Source organism: Ceratosolen solmsi, unplaced genomic scaffold, assembly GCF_000503995.2.
Source record: "Ceratosolen solmsi marchali unplaced genomic scaffold, CerSol_1.0 scaffold29, whole genome shotgun sequence".
Lineage (NCBI taxonomy): Eukaryota > Metazoa > Arthropoda > Insecta > Hymenoptera > Agaonidae > Ceratosolen > Ceratosolen solmsi.
In genome coordinates, this window is record NW_011948417.1 from 4813100 (window position 1) to 4832373 (window position 19274).

At 23.7% G+C, this 19274-nt stretch overlaps 1 protein-coding gene across 1 annotated transcript in view; it reads left to right on the forward strand.

The window, feature by feature from the left end:
- Positions 1 to 19274, forward strand: part of LOC105359700 (potassium voltage-gated channel subfamily KQT member 4-like) — an 80414-nt gene that overhangs the window by 22205 nt on the left and 38935 nt on the right. The window contains exons 3-6 of the mRNA XM_011496348.1: positions 1427 to 1597; positions 10255 to 10389; positions 10485 to 10567; positions 17326 to 17501. Of these exons, the coding sequence (XP_011494650.1) occupies positions 1427 to 1597; positions 10255 to 10389; positions 10485 to 10567; positions 17326 to 17501 (565 nt within the window). The remainder of the gene's footprint in view (positions 1 to 1426; positions 1598 to 10254; positions 10390 to 10484; positions 10568 to 17325; positions 17502 to 19274) is intronic.

A 19274-nucleotide genomic window follows, 5' to 3' on the forward strand; every position in this document is an offset into this window, starting at 1 on the left:
CGTAAATTATAAAGACAATCGATCATAAATTTCATGTTTAATAAGAGATAAAATATACTCGAATAAATATAGACTTATAATTACTCGATATCATGTAAGGTTTTATCTTACACGTTATACATAAATTATAATATCCAACATTATTATGTACGATAGATAAATAGATCTCTATTGATTTAGGCAGAATGTGTATTCTGAAAACAATATATATTGTCATGAGATAATCGTTTTAAGTTATACTTGATAGTTGAATAGGTTTGTCATTTACATTAGCAAGTTGACATAAAATTATATACATTATGTACATTTATATATATATATATATATATATATATACACATACATACATATAGGGTTAATATATAAAAAAAAGGTCAATATGCTAAAAATAAACAATTATATATATATATATATATATATATATATCTAGAATTTTTATTTAATTTTATCAAAATTGAATAAATGAATTTCTATTTTATGAAAGTATATTAACGTTAATAACTGCTATCCGTTTATTATACATAACTGATCTATGGAATAACGAATAAGGTTTCTTGGAATTTATTATATTAAATAATTGTTAAATTAATTTCTTCGTAGAATATATTTATAATTGTTAAATTTTATTATAAGAAGGTTCTGGATACCTTCAGAGTCACAAGACTTTTTATATTTCAATATATGTAAGGATGTGGATCTATAAAAACAGTTACTTTCATTACGAATATAAATTATAAATTTGGAAAGACAATACTTTTTATGAATCCAAATATGACCAAATTCGTTATTTTAAATATTAAAATAAATATTTTATGCATTTATTAATAAGAAAAAATACTATTTCTAAGCAATATTTTTAACGCTTAATAATATATAACAATTAATAGTAAGCATAAGAGATTATATTTTTCCTAAGTATCATTTCAAATAGAAAAGCATTACATTTGTCGTTAAATGAATACTAATTAACAAAAGTATTGTTAAAATGTACAGTCGAATCGTTATTAAATAAAACAATACGATCGAATCTTTATTAAGAAACAATTACAACTGAATTTGCTAGAATAAAAAATATCAAGTAATAAACAATAAATTCATATACTAATTTTAACGGACGTATTATTTCTTATATGTTATATTTTTGTAAATAATTATCGCAATGCGATTACGTATATACATAATACTTCAATATTCACTTGAATTAGAATATTAAAAGTAACATGCAGAGGCTATATGTCTCGCTGTCGCAGAACAAATTAAAAAAAATGCTTCGACTATAATGAAAAATGAGAATAATAACAACGCAAATGTCCTGGTTGCGCTCTCATTATTAGACAAATAATAATGGCCGCAACGATGCATGAAGCCATAAAGGCTCTCAATCACATCCCTAACACTCCATCCGCTCTTCGTTGCTTTGTTCCAGAAGCGGCGGCGCAGGTGGACGTCTGGCAGCCCCGCGGATGTCACTGCTGGGACGCCCGGTGAACTATCGGGCGACTCGTCGCGATGCCCGCTACCGGCGACTCCAAGCCCGCGTCTACAATTTCCTCGAGCGTCCCCGCGGCGCTTACGCTGTCACATACCACATGATCGTGTAAGTATTGCCGTTATTTTAACACACATTGCCTGATCATTGGCTTCCTTTATCCTTTACGCTGCCCGATAATTACAAACTGACAATGACAGACCGAATGATGGTTATTTTAGCAATGGTGGGGTGAGCGCGCATTCGACTATCTAAAAGTCACTAACTTTTATTTCGTTTCATTGGCTTTCTTTTATCCTGTCTAGGCAGATGATACATGGCGGGTTGATGCAAGGTAAGTAGTTTGTTAAAAAAATTTCCCGTATTCTCATCCAAACTATGGTCAACTTTTTTAATGATTTGTAGCTGGGAACTTCAGGCGTACACCTACGGGAAATCTATAGTACAAATTTTTCGATATTACCAAAGTAGTTTAATAAATTGTTGAATATGAATTTATTTCGCACAAATTTTTTTATTATTTTTTTTTCGTTTTTTGTTTTCGTTTGTTTTTTGTTTTTTGTTTGCTATTTGTACAGAACGAATGGATAAATTATGAATATAGAATATGGCTAGTGGCTATATTACTTCGTTGAAAATCAACCGAACATTACTTTAACATTAGAGAATCTTTTCTCACAAAGATATCATTTTTCTTTAAGTTAATCGTATTTACATAATTTGTTGTCGTATTGAAATTTCTAACATAGATGTTGCGCATTTGCTTTTCCATTTGACAAATAAACAATCGTTTAATTTGCATTTAATTTACAAATTTTCTACAATACTGAAATTTACTTCGTTACGCTTATATAAAGAAAGTATTTATGATTTTGACATTTATTTTATTAATAAAGCAGCTTCCTTTATATTTTTGAATATGAAAAGCATTTTATTTAAAATTTTTCAATTCAACAAGAATGAATGAGATTCAGCATTGAAAATGAGTGTTGTTTATTATACGATCCACGGTAAATTTTTTTTTTTTTTCCACTTTTTTTTATGCGCGCTCAGTGCATACATGTACAGAGCATAAATAAATATATGAGAATGAAATTTAATAATATTCCCGTAAGGATAGCAGCAACAAAACTACATTCACGTTCTAAAAGTTTCATCGCATAACTCATAATAGATTTATTAAAAAACTTTTATTTCAAGAATCATGATTTTATAAATTAGATGTATAAATCCATCCCATTGACCTAAACCATAGAAAACCTAAAAATCTAGTTCATATTTCACAAAAGTTAAATATCCGTATTCTAAAGTACAGTTAAAAAATTTTTATTTATTGTTAAAGAAAATGTTAATGGTCTGAAAACTAATATCACAGATAAACATAAGTTCAGCTAGTCAATTACAAATAACCAATTAAAATTACTTCTTTTATTAAAATACATTAACAAATTTATTACTATAATGAATAAAAATGTAAGATACTTTGAGTATTTTATTTTATTATATTATTATATATAAAATTTTTGATAAGATGATATTCGATATGGGATGCTACTGTGGACATTTAATAAAATAAGAAATTGAGGTTAAATAAACTTAAAAATATACTTAGAGTATATTAATTATATATATTAATTTTACATATCAATCTACCATTCATTTAAATATACCAAAAATATTCAAATAATATATGCAATAAATCTAAATCGAGTAATAATAAATTTTAACGAATACTCTGTCCTCTATTATGAATTAATGCTTACATATTTTTATAATAAATTTCTTATTCATGATTTTCTCGTTCTCCTGAAAAATCATATAAACAAAAGTTATCTAATAGATTGATGACTCGTAGAAAAAAGTCATCTATTATAGATAATATAGTTCATATGATTCATATTATTCGGTTGTAGTTCAAATTCTTAAGATGCAATTGACGAAATCATGGGCTCTTGAGGAGTATTCTTAATCTCTATGAGTGGTTATCGCTAAATAAAACTGTTAACTCACTGATGGTCAGTGACTGTCCCCAATCCTGCAATAAAAGAAGCCAATCATTCCTATTTCTATTTCTACAATTTAAGCTTATTATTCACCAAAACAATCTTTGCCGCAGGTAAAAAATTTCAGATCTCTCGTACTTAGTAACATCTTAATATCATATCTGCTACATTCGAATAAACATACGAATATAAAAATTCTACAAAAAAACAAGATAAAAAATTAATTGAACAATGACCAATATAAAAAAAAAAACAAAGTGTTTAAAAAAATCTTTGTATTAATTATAAGTGATGTAACATTTATTTTTCCTTTTTTCACTACCAGTCAAACGACTTGAAATGAAATTCATCTAATAGTATAGATTTGAGCGCTGAATTTGAAAATGACTTGTTTGCAATATATATTTGAAATTTATCTATTTGCACATAAACACATTATCTTCATATAATATAATGAAAATAATCTTATATTTTCACATGAAAACTATCTAAAAGTATTTAGATGTTTTGAATATATAATAAAGTATTAGCAAATATAATATCAAGTTTTTCCTTAAACTAAAATGCTTTAAATATAAATTATTTTCTAATAATTTCTTCATACGCTTAATACTTAAAAACGATAATTAATAATAATTTAAGAATACTATGATATAACTTATTATTATAATACATAATGAAGAATAATACCGCTGATAAATTCAAAGTAACCTATGCCAAATTATAGCCTTTTAATTTTCAAAATCAAATATACTATCAAAATATTATTTCATTATTTATAAATAATAATTAAAAAAATACAAATAATCTCGTGTCTTATGTTATATGATTATTTTCTACTTGTTACTTAATATTATTGAACCTAGATTTCTATGAGCGAAATTCATTTGTAGTTCTGATATTTATTCAGAAAATTTCACGATCATATAACATTGTATCGTTAACATTTTAATCAATATTTGGAATTTTTCACTGCAAACTTTATTATGCAAATGTGTTATTTTACATATCGTAATATAAAAATTAATTACTTAATACTGCTTTTTCTAAATATAAATTATCGAAAATTATAAACGTACTTTCTTCATTTTTCATTAAAGTAATACTATTTGAGGGAATTATCTATTCCCATTCCATTCTATTTCTAATAAAATAATTCAAAAACATTTAATTAATATTTTTTATCAAATATCATATTTCTATAGATAATATCTTGGCAATAATATTTTACAAATATATATCATTATATATGTAATAAAAAAATATGTACTAATTTATATGTGTGTGTGTGTGTGTGTGTGTGCGCGCGCGTGTGTATTTACGTATATTAGGTTTAAATTGAATTCAACCATATAATTTACATAAACTATTGCCATATTTTTCCTTCTCATTCGAATCGTTCAATAAATTCCTATTATTAGTACGTAAATATAGAAATATATATACGACGTTTTAACAAAAATGTAAAGTCATATACGTAGCCTCGGCAAAATTTATCTTTGCACTCATTGTGGTTGTATAAAAGATTCGTTGAAACTTCGCTCATTGCTATTTACTTACTAGGTCATCTCTATACATATACACACATCCGAAAAAGTTGTGTTTGGAGATTTATGTAGATGTAGCATTATCAAATAAAAATTAAATTCATAGCACAAGTTTATTTTGTTAACTATTTCAAGCTTAAAAAAAATTGTAAAAAATTATTCTTTAACAACAAATCTTATAGAAAAGTCTTTTATAGAGTAATAGGTAAGATTAATATTGGAATAACTTTATAAAGAATTAGTTTTTGTATATAAGATTGTTTACTGTATTTTCTCTTTACCTAATGAAACAATTATTTTAATACACAGAAATGATATTCATCGAGATATTCAAAGCATTTTCAACGACATTTGAAAAAAAGTAGTGTGCAATTGAATAATTCATTTTAGATAGACATTAACGAATTTCATTAAATTTTGATAATTTTTTCATTTCAAAATAATACAGATCATTGATTTGTTCATACACGTAGTTAAGATATAAAACTTGACTAAAACGATAATGCGTAACCTGCGCAATAACATTAAATATTTAAACCTAGTTTATGATAAAATAAAGTCAACATACATAAGATTTCGTTTAAGTATAAAAAAAAATAAAAAAGAAAAAAAAAAGAAAAAAAAAAGAAAAAAAAAGTAAAGAAAAGAGAAAGAAAAGGGAGACAAATGCGATTGGCCATGGCGATTTTCAAACGAACGAACTATACGTTTCGGAGAATCAATTTATCGTTCTTACGCATCCAAATCGAGAAGAGGTCGCGATAAATCGTAGTGCGTACAACGGACTTTAGTAGCTCTGCAGTCTATTACATATTTAGTCATCCGTAGAATTTTTCAAGTGACGTAAACTTAAAGACTCGTTCCGCGTATTATAACTTATAATAATTATCGTTATTTATCGAATATTACGAGATCGCAGAACTGCCAGAAATGTGCACTGCCCATCATAAATCGTAAATCATGGTGTCCATTATCCTTTTTCACATACGAAACCCGTTAATTATTAAATCTACGTTTTTAAATCCTCATTTTTTACATTACTACGTGTGCGCATGTGTATATGCGAGAGATAGAGACAGAGAGATAGATAGATAGATAGATAGATAGATAGATAGATAGATAGATAGATAGAGAGAGAGAGAGAGAGAGAGAAAGCATGCATGTATATTAATAAAAATTTTTCTCCTGTTTATGTAATTTTTATATAATTTTTCATGCAAAGCTTGCGCTGAACTCGTTCTTAACATCTTCTCTTACACTTGATATCGAAGATGTTCTAAGAAAATAAATCTTATTGTAGTAAAAATATTCGCTTTAAGAAGAACAAAGTTTTTTTATGTAGCCTAATAAAATTATTTTACGTTATTTTTACGAATAAATCAGTATTTTGAAATCTAATACTAATCAGTATAATAATTCTTATATATTGCAATATAATAATAAATTCCTTAATATTATGTTGTAAGTATATTAATTAATATCGATATAATGTTATATATAATGACATATGATATATGCACAATTCTTGGTAAAAATCATTTAATTATTCTATATAGTCATTTCTAAATAAATAGTATATTTTAAGAGTTTATTGTCAAAGAAATTATGTCGAAAACAGCAGTAAGCACTTTTGTACAACTACAAACTTTTTTTTTAATTCTTCGTCAATTGTTTTTAGTAAATAATTACATAAAAAATTCGTCATTACTATTTATAGTGAAATAATTTTAATTTTTATGCTTGTTTTGTAAATGCTAACTTCGATAATGTTTCTTATCTATTGTAAAAGCATGAATCATACAAACAACAAAATATAAACTCACTATTCCACGTTTATCAAAGATTAAAAAAAACTTTTTATCCTTATTATAAATCAATATACATGTATTTATTATTGTGACTAAATTAAAAGACAACCATTTCCCATTATTCTATATATTTAAAAAGATCGTTAAAGAAATTTTAATTCAATAATCTAAAAACTGATTATGGATGTCTTTCAGAAGTGAAAATTGGTAATGTGCAAGTAACAATTTATAATCACTACATAATTTTTATTATATTTATTATATTGTTTTATAATATTATAAAATTATATTTTGACAAATAATATTAATTATAAATTATAAATAAAATAATTTGCCTACAATTTTGAAAACATATGTTTCATAGAAACGTTATTTATAAAATTTAATGGTATACTTTTTCATACTGGTTAAAAGGATGACAAAATAAGTTTACATTAAAATTTATAGAAATTTATAGAAAATTATTATGTATAAGTTTCCAAATAATCTAATGCTTAAAGACTCTATGCAAAATTAATTGAAAGAAAAAACTTTTATTATTGAGTTTAAAAAATGTCGAAATGACCCAATTTTGTTCAAATAGAAGTCGTCGATTTTAAATTGGGAGATTTGTCTGATACGGTCTTTTTACAATTACTTTTTATAATTATACTATTACAATTAAAAAATTCATGCCAATAACAGTTTTTTTTCCAAAGTATTAATTACAAATCATGATAATATTTAATTTTCAATTTATCATAAGAAATCCTTGTGTTGCTTAACTTCAAAATAACAAAATATTTTATAAATTCGCTTCATTCATTCAGTTTGTAATCAATGGTATTATTTCAATTTTTTAATTAAATTTAAACCATATATATATATATATATATATATATATATATCAGTTCACATTTTTCCAGCGATTATATAGTTTATTTTTCTCAATATAATTTACTTTCGTATTTTATTTATTATTGTCAGCTTACTAGAATGTCGAATTTACTTACGATAAAACTTATATTTATCGAAATATATTCATTCACAAGTAAATTCCGTCGTCTATGTATGTATAAAAATTGTACTTTCTATAATAACGATATTTATTTATAGGAAAGAATAAATTTTAACTTTTCTATAAATATAAATACATGTAATCTATAATAAGATAACAATTCTACGGAGTAAATGGATTTTCATTCATTCAAATATTATTCGTAATACTTGTTAATTAACAATCTTTAAACAGAGAAATCAATAGAGTCTTTGTTACTCACACCGATAAAAATGTACGTAGAATCGAAAAAATAAAAAAAAAAGTACGATAAAAAGGCTAGAGAAAGAGGTGAAGGTGACGGTAGAGAGTTTAACGTAAAGGGATGCTTTGACGTTCTAATGACAATTAACCTCTTTGACAATTTCATTAGCTCGAATGATTGAGTTTTTGATATCTGACGGATAAATACTCAATCGAAGATCACTTTGATTGCCTCAAATTTGATAGAATATAACTGTAGTAGCGATCGTTACGCTTGTATGTCGAAAACCGGCACTTTTGATTTAGGAAGCGATTGCGTACTTCTGATGTTTATACGAGTAGGAAAATATTGACTTTAAGCTTTTATAATGGTAAAGTCTTGTCGTTGACGCGATTGTTAAATTTTCATTACTGACTTTAAGCTCTACTTTTATCACCTTATTTCAATCAAATACATTTTTTATTCAAAAATAATTCGAGAGCATTTTCTTTTAATAGATTGCACATTTCGCTAACAAAAATCTATTATTAAAATGTCTGATCATTTTTATAGGTAGATTATTTTTATCGACAATGTCGGTATAAGATAAATATTTAAACAATATTTGTACGAAGCGTAAGTTAGGTAAATAAGTTAGGTATATTTCGATTTAAATAATTGCAATTCATAGAAACTATTCATATTTTTCGTAACAACATATAAACTCTATTTCTAAATAAATTTTTATATGTGTATAGATGATTTTACTTATAAAACTTTTATATTTAATAATTAGTTGGAAAAAATACTTTTAATATGTTTATTACTAGTCTTAAAATAGAGTATAAAAATTTATTTAAATGTGTATTATACTTTTGAATGCAAAGATTCAATTGCTGATAGATGTATTCTCTTTAAAGTCTATTTAATATTCTTATTTTATTTGTGTTGATTATTTAATAATTATTATTATAAAATATATTAAATATGTAAAAAGAAAAAAGAAAAAAAGAAAAATAATGAAATAAATATAATGCCGTTGCAAGAAAAATTTAATTGTTTTTTTTTTATGATACTATCATTTGGGTCTTTCAGAGTCGTTGTCTTGTGAATATTCGATGCTGAGCAATAAAAATAACAGAGAAAACAATTAAACTTACTCTACCTAACCTACTATACCTAAATAAGAAATAAAAAATTGTCTATTATGGAAATATTTTATACTGAGTAAACATTGGTAGTAAGTGTTAACCAGCACATCAATAAATTAATCTTTTTTTATTCGGATTGACTTTAACTCTCTTAAGCCTATTTAATATGAGAATCAACTGTATAGAAAAGACGATTAGCATCTATTATTAGAATAATAAGGAATGTTTGAAATAACTGTTAAGAATTGACAGTTATAGTACAAATTCGTACCAGAATCAAATCAAATACACACATAATAAAATCTGGCACACGATTCGTTTTATTTTTTAATTTGTCTAATAAAGTACGAAGTACTGTCCCATCGATCAATAATTGGAGATCCACAGTATGCATGCCATATAGAATAATACATATGCATAATAAATTTATGTAGTTGTAAAATTCCAGCTGAAAATCTTTTAATGTAGATACAAGAGGGGAAAAAAGAACAAAAATTGCAAAGACAAAAACATAATACAAAAAAAGATCCATCTTATATATGTGTTCAAATATTTGCAAGTATTTAATTATTTTATTATTTTAAAACCATAGGATTTAAAACTATTGGAAGTGTTGTAATTATTTTTGTGGACGAGCCATCATTTTAGCTATCATTCTTAATTTATAATTCAATCATTCATTAAAAAGCTTGAATTACTCATTAATAAAATAATTAATTACTAATTATGTACAATTTCATATGTCATCAATATTTTTAAATTAAGTACTAATAACTTATTTTACCTATACCTTAAATGATTGATTTACGTAATAAACAATTATTTAGAAAATCTTGAATAATTCAGTAAGACAATTATATCGTGGATAATAATATTCATGTGAATGAACGTTTAATCAATAACAAACAAAGAATATTTAATTTATGTTTGATACTGTAAGGATGAATAGTACGATTTCTTTGCGTATATTTCTCTCTCTCTCTCTCTCTCTCTCTCTCTCTCTCTCTCTCTTCACGTTATATCTTTGTTATTTCAGATTTTGTATGGTCTTTACGTGCCTAGTACTCTCGGTGTTTAGTACGATAGACGAGTACGAAAAAGAGGCCGGGGTTCTCCTTTTTTACATGGAAATGGTCGTAGTCATCTGGTTTACTGCCGAGTTCTTTTTTAGGTAATTATATATTGAGTATGAAAGAAATCTATCAAGCAATTAAATTTTATCATAGTTGTTGTCAAAACCTTCATACTGAGCTTTGTGATTTTCAGGTTATGGTCTTCAGGATGTCGTTCCAGGTATCAAACTGCTATCGGTCGCTTAAAGTTTCTTCGGAGACCTTTCTGTATAATCGGTAAGTATCACTGTATTATAATTAATATGTTTAATGTTAGTTCCCATTTAATGTAAGTTCACTATTCGTTGAAACATTTCATACGTCACATCTTCCAAATTTTATTTCTTTTCTTTCTATTCATATTAGAAAATAATCATAAATAAGTTTATCATTATAAAAAACATTATTTAAATCCGTCTGGTCTTTCTTCAAAAACTTTAATATTTGTCAATTTAACTTATTCCTTCATCAGAAATTTTCATAAATTTCTACAAATGATGTATAAATAATGACTTGTTTACCGTATTTGTAATGATCATTTTTTTATTACAAAATAATTTTAAAATATAAAACAATTATTTACAAAGTGCGAGCGGTATTTCATTCATAAAATAATGATAAAATTATGAATAAAATTAAAAATAAAAAATTGAAAATTATAGTGACAATAGTTCAACAATATTACTATTATAATTTTTCAACATGTCGCATGGTATATAAACTATAAATTATATAAACTATTAATTTTAAATTACACATTATTTTCTCATATAAAGTATATTTCTTGTTAATATTTATTTGAACGTATATTTAACCATTATAAATATTTATTTTCTACAACGTCTCCTATTGACTAATTTATAAGTAAATGGATTGTGAAATTCTTAAAAATATTTGTACATAAATTGTCGGAAAGCATCATTGTAATAATAGAATATTAAACATTAATGCATACATAATTATATGAAAAGTTTGTAATTAAAATTATTTTTTTTTAATTTTACAGTAATAATAAATGGAAAAAAGATTTTTATGTATAAAACGCTTGTAATAATTACTTATTTTCATCTATAATGAAACATTATAATTCATAATAATTATATGTCCATTATTTATAATTAAATCTAAAATAATATATTTAAAAAAATGTAATAAATTATAATGAAGTAGTAAAAATTATGTGATAAGACTTTCTTTTATGATAATAAATGCTCAGCATACGGGAGCGCTAAAATCAGGATGTTTTTCCTTTTCCGCTAAGAGTTTTAGAAAGTCATTAAATGTATCTACATCTAAATATTGGTAAAAATCAAGGAATTTATTTAGTCACTTTATATTAGCACTCTAAACGAGTTTCTTATCGTTTTGACCTTTCCTTTTGGGTGTGTACCATTTGCAATATCCTGATATTCAGCCAAGAAATCCAACCTCTGAAACGTCGAAGGTGTGGAAATTAGTCATTTTGTTTAAAGCACAATACAAGTTTAAGATCTGCTCCATTGATTTAAATTTATGTCTCTTTAAGTGTGAAAAAATAATATGAACACAAAGAACATATTTGGTATAAATATAAGTAAATGAAAATGTAACGATTGCAATTTTAGTAAATAAATGACAATAATAGAAGTAATGCTGCTATTATGGTATTGACGATGGCGACACGAATTAATTAATATAAACAATAATAATAATAGTAGCGATGACAGTAATGAAAATAATATAATTTTTTTAATAGAAAAAATTATTCATTGATAAAAATTATGTATATATATATATATATATATATATGAGAATGTAGACAATAATAATTATTGAAAAAGTTAAAATGTTTCATTTAAAAATAAATAATTTTAAACATATACAACAAGATATAAACCTATTATATGTTGAATATCATAGTTTTATTTACAATTAGATCAAAAGGTAATTAATTTCATGAAAAGCTGCATGAAACTTCAATGGCGCCATTTATCTTTGATTCACTCAATAATCTTTATAATCGGATTTAGGAAAATTTATAATTTGCATTATAATAATTATAATATTAATAATAAATTAAAACAATACGGGTATTAAACGATTGAAAATTTTGAAGACTTGATGACAAAAGAGGATAAAATTTATAAATATATAAATACAAAAATTATAAGTAATTTTTATCATAAAAAATTATATCTATAAAATTAGTATATTATTTACAATAATAGTCGACATTTGATAAATAAATAATTCCACTTTGTTATAAATTAAGAAAATTTTTATTACTTACAAGCTTACAATAATTTATAATTATTAATAACAACTGTTAAAAGAATTTAATTAAACAATGGAAATTATGGTTTTGTGCAAATAGTAAATAAATCTGAATATAATATTTTAAAACGTTCCCTTTTCCAATATAAGATTTCGATATTTGTCAGTAAAACACAAAGAGTAGTAATTGAATATCAAGAAATATATCCGAATATATTATTATTTTTTTTTTTTTCATTTAAATAAAGTAAATTAAAATTTTTGCATTTTAACTAGTACAATTATGAATTTAATTTTATACTTAATACAGCATTCACGGACGCTTTTATAGATTTCAAATTGTATGAATGCATAAATCGAATTATTACATATTTTAAAATATAATTTTCAATGCAATTATTTATTCAATTTTCATATAAGCATACTTTAATTCCACTATTTATAATTATTTTTAAAATTAAATTAGCTGTGGTAAATGAAAACATTTTTTATATTAATATAATAATGAATTAAAAAAAATAATTTCAATTAATATTAAGCTAAATATATCTGAATGTATTATAATAATCATAATTTATATTACTTTAGATCATAGTAATTAAGAATTTAAACTCACGATAAATCATAACTTTAATAAAATGGTCAATTTGAATAAATACTAACATATTAATTTATAATTTTTATTATGTTTTTATTGATTAATTAATATGAATAAAATTTGATTAAATAGAATAATTAAATCGCTGTTTGTGTTCTAGTAATATATATATATATATATATATATATGTATACTGTGTATATTCATTAGACATTGGTACATTATTGCTTAAATTTCTGTTTATCAATAGTACTTATTTAATTATATATCAATTAACAATTCTTTAAACACAAATTTACATAAATTAGAGTTACATAAATTATACTGATTTAAAAGATATTATTATTGTTAAATTATTTATCAGATAATTGTTCAATAATTATAACACCAATCATTATTTCAATTTAATTTATTCATTCAAAATGGTACGATAAGTTTAAAAATTCAATAATTTAATTTATATTTTATTATATCTATTTATTAATTCCTTCAATTTTTCGATTTATTAATTTATTAATTATTTGAAAATAATTGTTAATTAATATTTAAGCTCATTAATTTATTTGTTTAATTTTACCCATTTTTTTTTTTTTTTTTTTTAATATATTATATCTAACTAAAACTTCTATATATTATTATTAATACGCATTATTTAATATCCCATATAAATTCCGTCATTATCAATATTCAGTTTCATTTAACAATTTTATTCATAATAATTGATTCAAGTGAATTTAAATATTGAATTATATCACAATTATTTTTAACTTATATAAAAACTTCACTTATATGTATTATCAATTATACAAAAATCAATAATTTTCTAAAGTAATTAAACGATTATACTGTGTTCTAAAATTATTTCTAAAATCTGAATTATTTACTTTTTCAATAAACTAATTATAGTATTTGGAAAAATTAATATTTACCTCTTGAAATTTATCGCTTATTAATATATAATCTAAATATACTCTAATTTTATATAAACCTAATACTTTAATTATTACTTATATTAATTATATTGTATTAATATAATTTATTACTATCTCTATATTAAAGTAGTAGAAAAGGAGTTTGAATAATAACTCGATACTAAGTATGAGTTACACTTAATTGTTAAGAAGTAAATAATTTTTTTAAAGTGGTAATTAATAATATTTCAATTTATGAATGTTCTTTAATTATCTAATTTATTATTAAAAAATTATACCATTGAGTACTCTTATAACCTAAGAATTCATTAATTGCTAAATAAATGTTTTAATAAACAAATTAGAAAATAAGCAATTTCCTAAATTACGTATCATTGTATACTTTTCTTATTGTACAAAATAATTTGAAACGCGTTCAATTGTTTTTCAATTTAAGCAGCAATACTCTTTTACATAATCAATTGAACAATATCTATATAAGAAAAATAAAACTATATTTTCCTTTTTGATGCGGAAATCGATCCTACCACGATTTACTTTTATGGTGGACATCTTTGACATCTCAATATTAATTTCCAGATGGCCTGTCAATACTTATACACTCAATGAATCGCAGTATATACGTGTAATTTTATTAGCCATTTTGTAATGATTATATAATACGATATTATTAGCTTGAGTATTTCAGTTACAACATTATGTAATAAATGCTTTAGAATAGAAAAACGGTATAGAAAAATAAAAAATTTAAAATTATAGTATAGAAATGATTTAATATTTATACTAGAGAAATTTATTTCTTGTATTTCCATAATAACTTGATTTATTCGAAATGAAAACCCAATTAATTTTAACATGACATTTTTTGTAATATACGGTTAACTAATGTTAAAATCTCTGCTTTCAATTTAATTTTAATATTATTTAGTTAATATTATTAAAATAATTTTACTACGGCCAAAAAAATTTTGCATAGAACAGTGCAAAGATCTTAAGTAATTTTATGCTTTATTTTGTATCTTACGTTACTGTATTATTTTTACCAATTTTTTATATCACAAAAAATATTGAGTAACGTTTACTCAGATAAAAATAATAACAAATATGAAGATTAATTACGATTAAGTTCAACGGAATCGTAATAAAATGCAACCACCAAATGCATTGGATATTATTTTTGAGGCTTTAAATATCAATTTACAGTAAATATGTAAATACCGAATTTAATTATCAATTTTTTTTAATTTTTAATTTTCAATGTCTTTATGTTTTTTGTTAAATTTTTTCTTTGAATTTTTATTTTAATGATGTTTCTTACACAATTTACAATATGTCCTAACTAAATTACATTCGGCATCGTTTCTGTATATTTTTAATATTTTGTAAAAAAAAATATTTGAAATTTTGGATTTTCTAATATCGGTTGTAATTCTATTTTTCTTATATATTATAAGAAATATTTGTCATTAATATAAATTTTAATAGAATATATTCAACTTCTCCTTATCTGCAGTATCATTCTTATCTACAATATTCATTTTAATGAACTTTTTAGTAATTATACATTGTAAGTCTGTTAATAAAAACTTTGGATTGTTTAATTATGATATAATTATCTTAAAAAAATGAAATCCTTTCTATTTCGAAAATATTGAATATTATTTATTTTACTATCCTTCTAACTCAATTGATTATACTGAATTTATAAAGTTATGTATTTTGTAGATAATTTTATTATAAAAAAAACTCTTGAAATTCAGCGTCATATAGTTGATAAAGTATCGCGTGAATAATTATTTACTTAATTCAAAAATATTCAAATTGATTTCCTCTGATAATAAAGAAATTGCTTTTACTCTCACGTTTTTACACTGTAATAACTACTAGCGCTACTACTCCAACGATATTTACTTAAATAATCTATTTAAATAATGTGCTGTAAAATTATTATATTTTTAACTAGAATGAGTTGGAAAACCAGAAAGTTATTGTTACTCACAATTATTCAGGATTTATTTAATAACTATTGTTGAAACAGTAATACAATAGCTGTGAAAATGATGCTCATTTATTTTTTAATTTGTTTATATATTTCTAAGATATAGTTCTTACTAAAGCATCGTTGATATAAAAATCATTGTAATAACGACATAATTGGAAATTTATTATTTTGAACTTTACTTAGTTCTTTTTTGCACAAAAAAAAAAAATAGATTATTTTCTTATATTGTTATAATGAATAGTGTTTAAAGTTATAAAATAATATTTAATTCAATTCAACGGACTCTGTTAAGAATTATTCTTTCCCATGTAGTTTTTTCTTATATACGTGATATTTTTTCTTATTTACACTCGTATGTCATAATAAAATATTCAAATGAAAGTGCGTGAATACGTGAATCGTGTTCATTATTCAATTATTGAATATTGTTTGCTTTTGCTCACAAAAAGTAGACATAATAAAATATAACAAATAAAACAATAGTATAACAAATGAGATTAATATAAAATATTAAATTTCTAGGGATGTAGTGTGCTCATTAGGTAGGCTTCTATCTATTCAATGTGAAAGCTGTTACTTTTGAATGGGATTTAAAATTAAACAATTTAGTCTAATTTTCAATAACTCGTTAATTTTCTATAAGGGGAGTATATATAATGTGGGGTGGGTAGTTGAAGTATTGCATCAAGTATTGAGATCAATAAGTTTGTCGCGCGTATTTTAAACGATCCAAACATTAAATAACTTGTCGAATATTTCAATTTTCCTTTTATTCCGAAAACTCTTCACCTTTAATAAGCTCAATTAATAAAATGGTTAATTTGTAAGCAAACGTTTGTATTTCTAGGCAACGTCTAAGGGAATAATGATATGATATGAATTCTTAAAAGCTCCATTATAATAGATACCGAAACCATTAGTCGTCATAAAAATCATAAATATGAGTAATAATAAAATCAACGACATAGGACACATTATTTAGCGCATTATTTTTTTTTAGCAAACGTTAAAAGCTATTTTTAACGTAGTTTATCATTATTATTTCATCACGCAAATATTATTAGTTACTTTAGAAAGTGTCAATACCAATATCGGCATAGAACAATATATATGATCTTAATAATGTTTTATAGATTTACTCAACGGAAATTAAAAAAAAAAAAAAAAAAAAAAATAAATAAAAACATAAAAAAGTTTCGTCTACTTACAGATGTAATAACAATTATCGCGAGCGTTGTCGTGCTCGCAATGCGAAGCAGTGGCCAAGTATTCGCGGCGAGTGCACTTCGGGGTCTTCGCTTCTTCCAGATACTCAGGATGGTGCGGATGGATCGGCGAGGCGGGACCTGGAAGCTTTTGGGGAGTGTCGTATATGCTCATCGACAAGTACGTCATTCTTGATAATTTAATTTTAAAGTTATTTGTTATCTGTTAGCTGGCTGTTGTTTTATTAGTCGCACGCTAATTGTCGAATGCGAAAAGAGACATTTCAAGAGAGTATATTTTTCTTCATAACCGATGAATTTTTTAATTAAACATAAGTAATATTAATGACTGATGTAGTTACATAATGAAATGTAGGATGCTGTATTAGATGAGTACGAACTTAGTACTTATAATAATGCTCCGTTGATTTAACGATTAAGAACGAAGTTATTTGCTTTCTACTTGAAATAAATGTGCAGATCAATCAATGGATATCATTGACATGTAAATATAAAGATAATTAATAAAGGAGCAAATATTTTAATATATAGATTAAATTTGTTCGGAATTCTTTTCACTTTGGAACTTTTAGATATAATGAAATGATAGATATTAAATATTATTTTCATAAATACTGAATCAACGAAATTTCATTTACAAATGTAAATTGGTTATTTATTTATTTATTTATTTATTTATTTATTTATAGAAATACGTCTTTCATGTCTAAAATTTATTAACAAAAAAATGTATGAAAAAAGCAGTTTTTACAAAAGTAAATTAAATAAAGTTCAATGTGTACGTGAATTCGTAGGAAGTCAACACTGTTTCCTTAGCGGCTCAACAGTGGATCAAATTAGAAAGAAAACACTTGAGAATAATAATTCTCAATCAAATAATAATTAATTTATATATCTATTTATACATCTATCAAATCTGTATAATGGTATTTTCGTGAAATTGGTCACAATAAATATATAAATATATACGCAAACATGTAATATTACAAGGAACAAAAACAAAAAAAAAAAAAAAAAAAAAAAAAAAAAAAATAACAGAATGGCATCTAATTTATACTTGTTTCATTTCTTAACACTCGGCGGATATTAAAATGTCATGTTCGTGAATTTATATATCGACTTTCGATACAATATTATAAAAAGTCTTTAACAATAATTTAAATTTTCAAATTATTTGCTTGGCATGTAAATTTGTAATTTTACAATTTCGTATTTTACTAATTTAATCAATCACATTATGATGATTTTGATATTCGAATGTTCACTTTTTAAATTTTACATTATCGGGATAAAATTGAACACAAGATAAAATTAAAATTATTAAATGTCGAATATTGTTCCTCGTATAAGAAAAATATTGCATTTATTTTGGAAAAACTATGAGACTACTGGAGTCAATTTTTTTTTTTTTAATTTTTGTACTTCAACAAAATTATATAATTCAACGTCACAATTCAACAACAAAAATAGACTTAATTTAAATATTTGCAAAATATATAACAATTTCATGCCCCACGTAATTTGACAAAAATTATGATTCCAAGTGTAAGAAAAATGTTGGTTAATAAAAAAATTTGATTTAACCTTAAATTATCCTTTCCCTTAATAATCCACTTAATCTATAACAAACAACTAATAATAAATGTAATAAATTTAATTTCTGAAAAACTATACCCTAATTTCCAACAAATTATATTGAGGTTTATGTTTTGTTAATTACAATTGATTTCCTTCAGAATAATATTTATATTAGAATTCAGAAAAATATTATAAAAAAAAAAAAAAAAAAAAAAAAATAAATATGTGGAAGTTTGCCCAAATTATCTTTCTTACCTGAGACTGTAATTTCTCTGCTCAAAATGAGACTGCTTACTCGTACCTAAATTCTCCATTCCACCTTCCTTTTGTTCTTAGTAGAAGCCCCCCCCCCCCC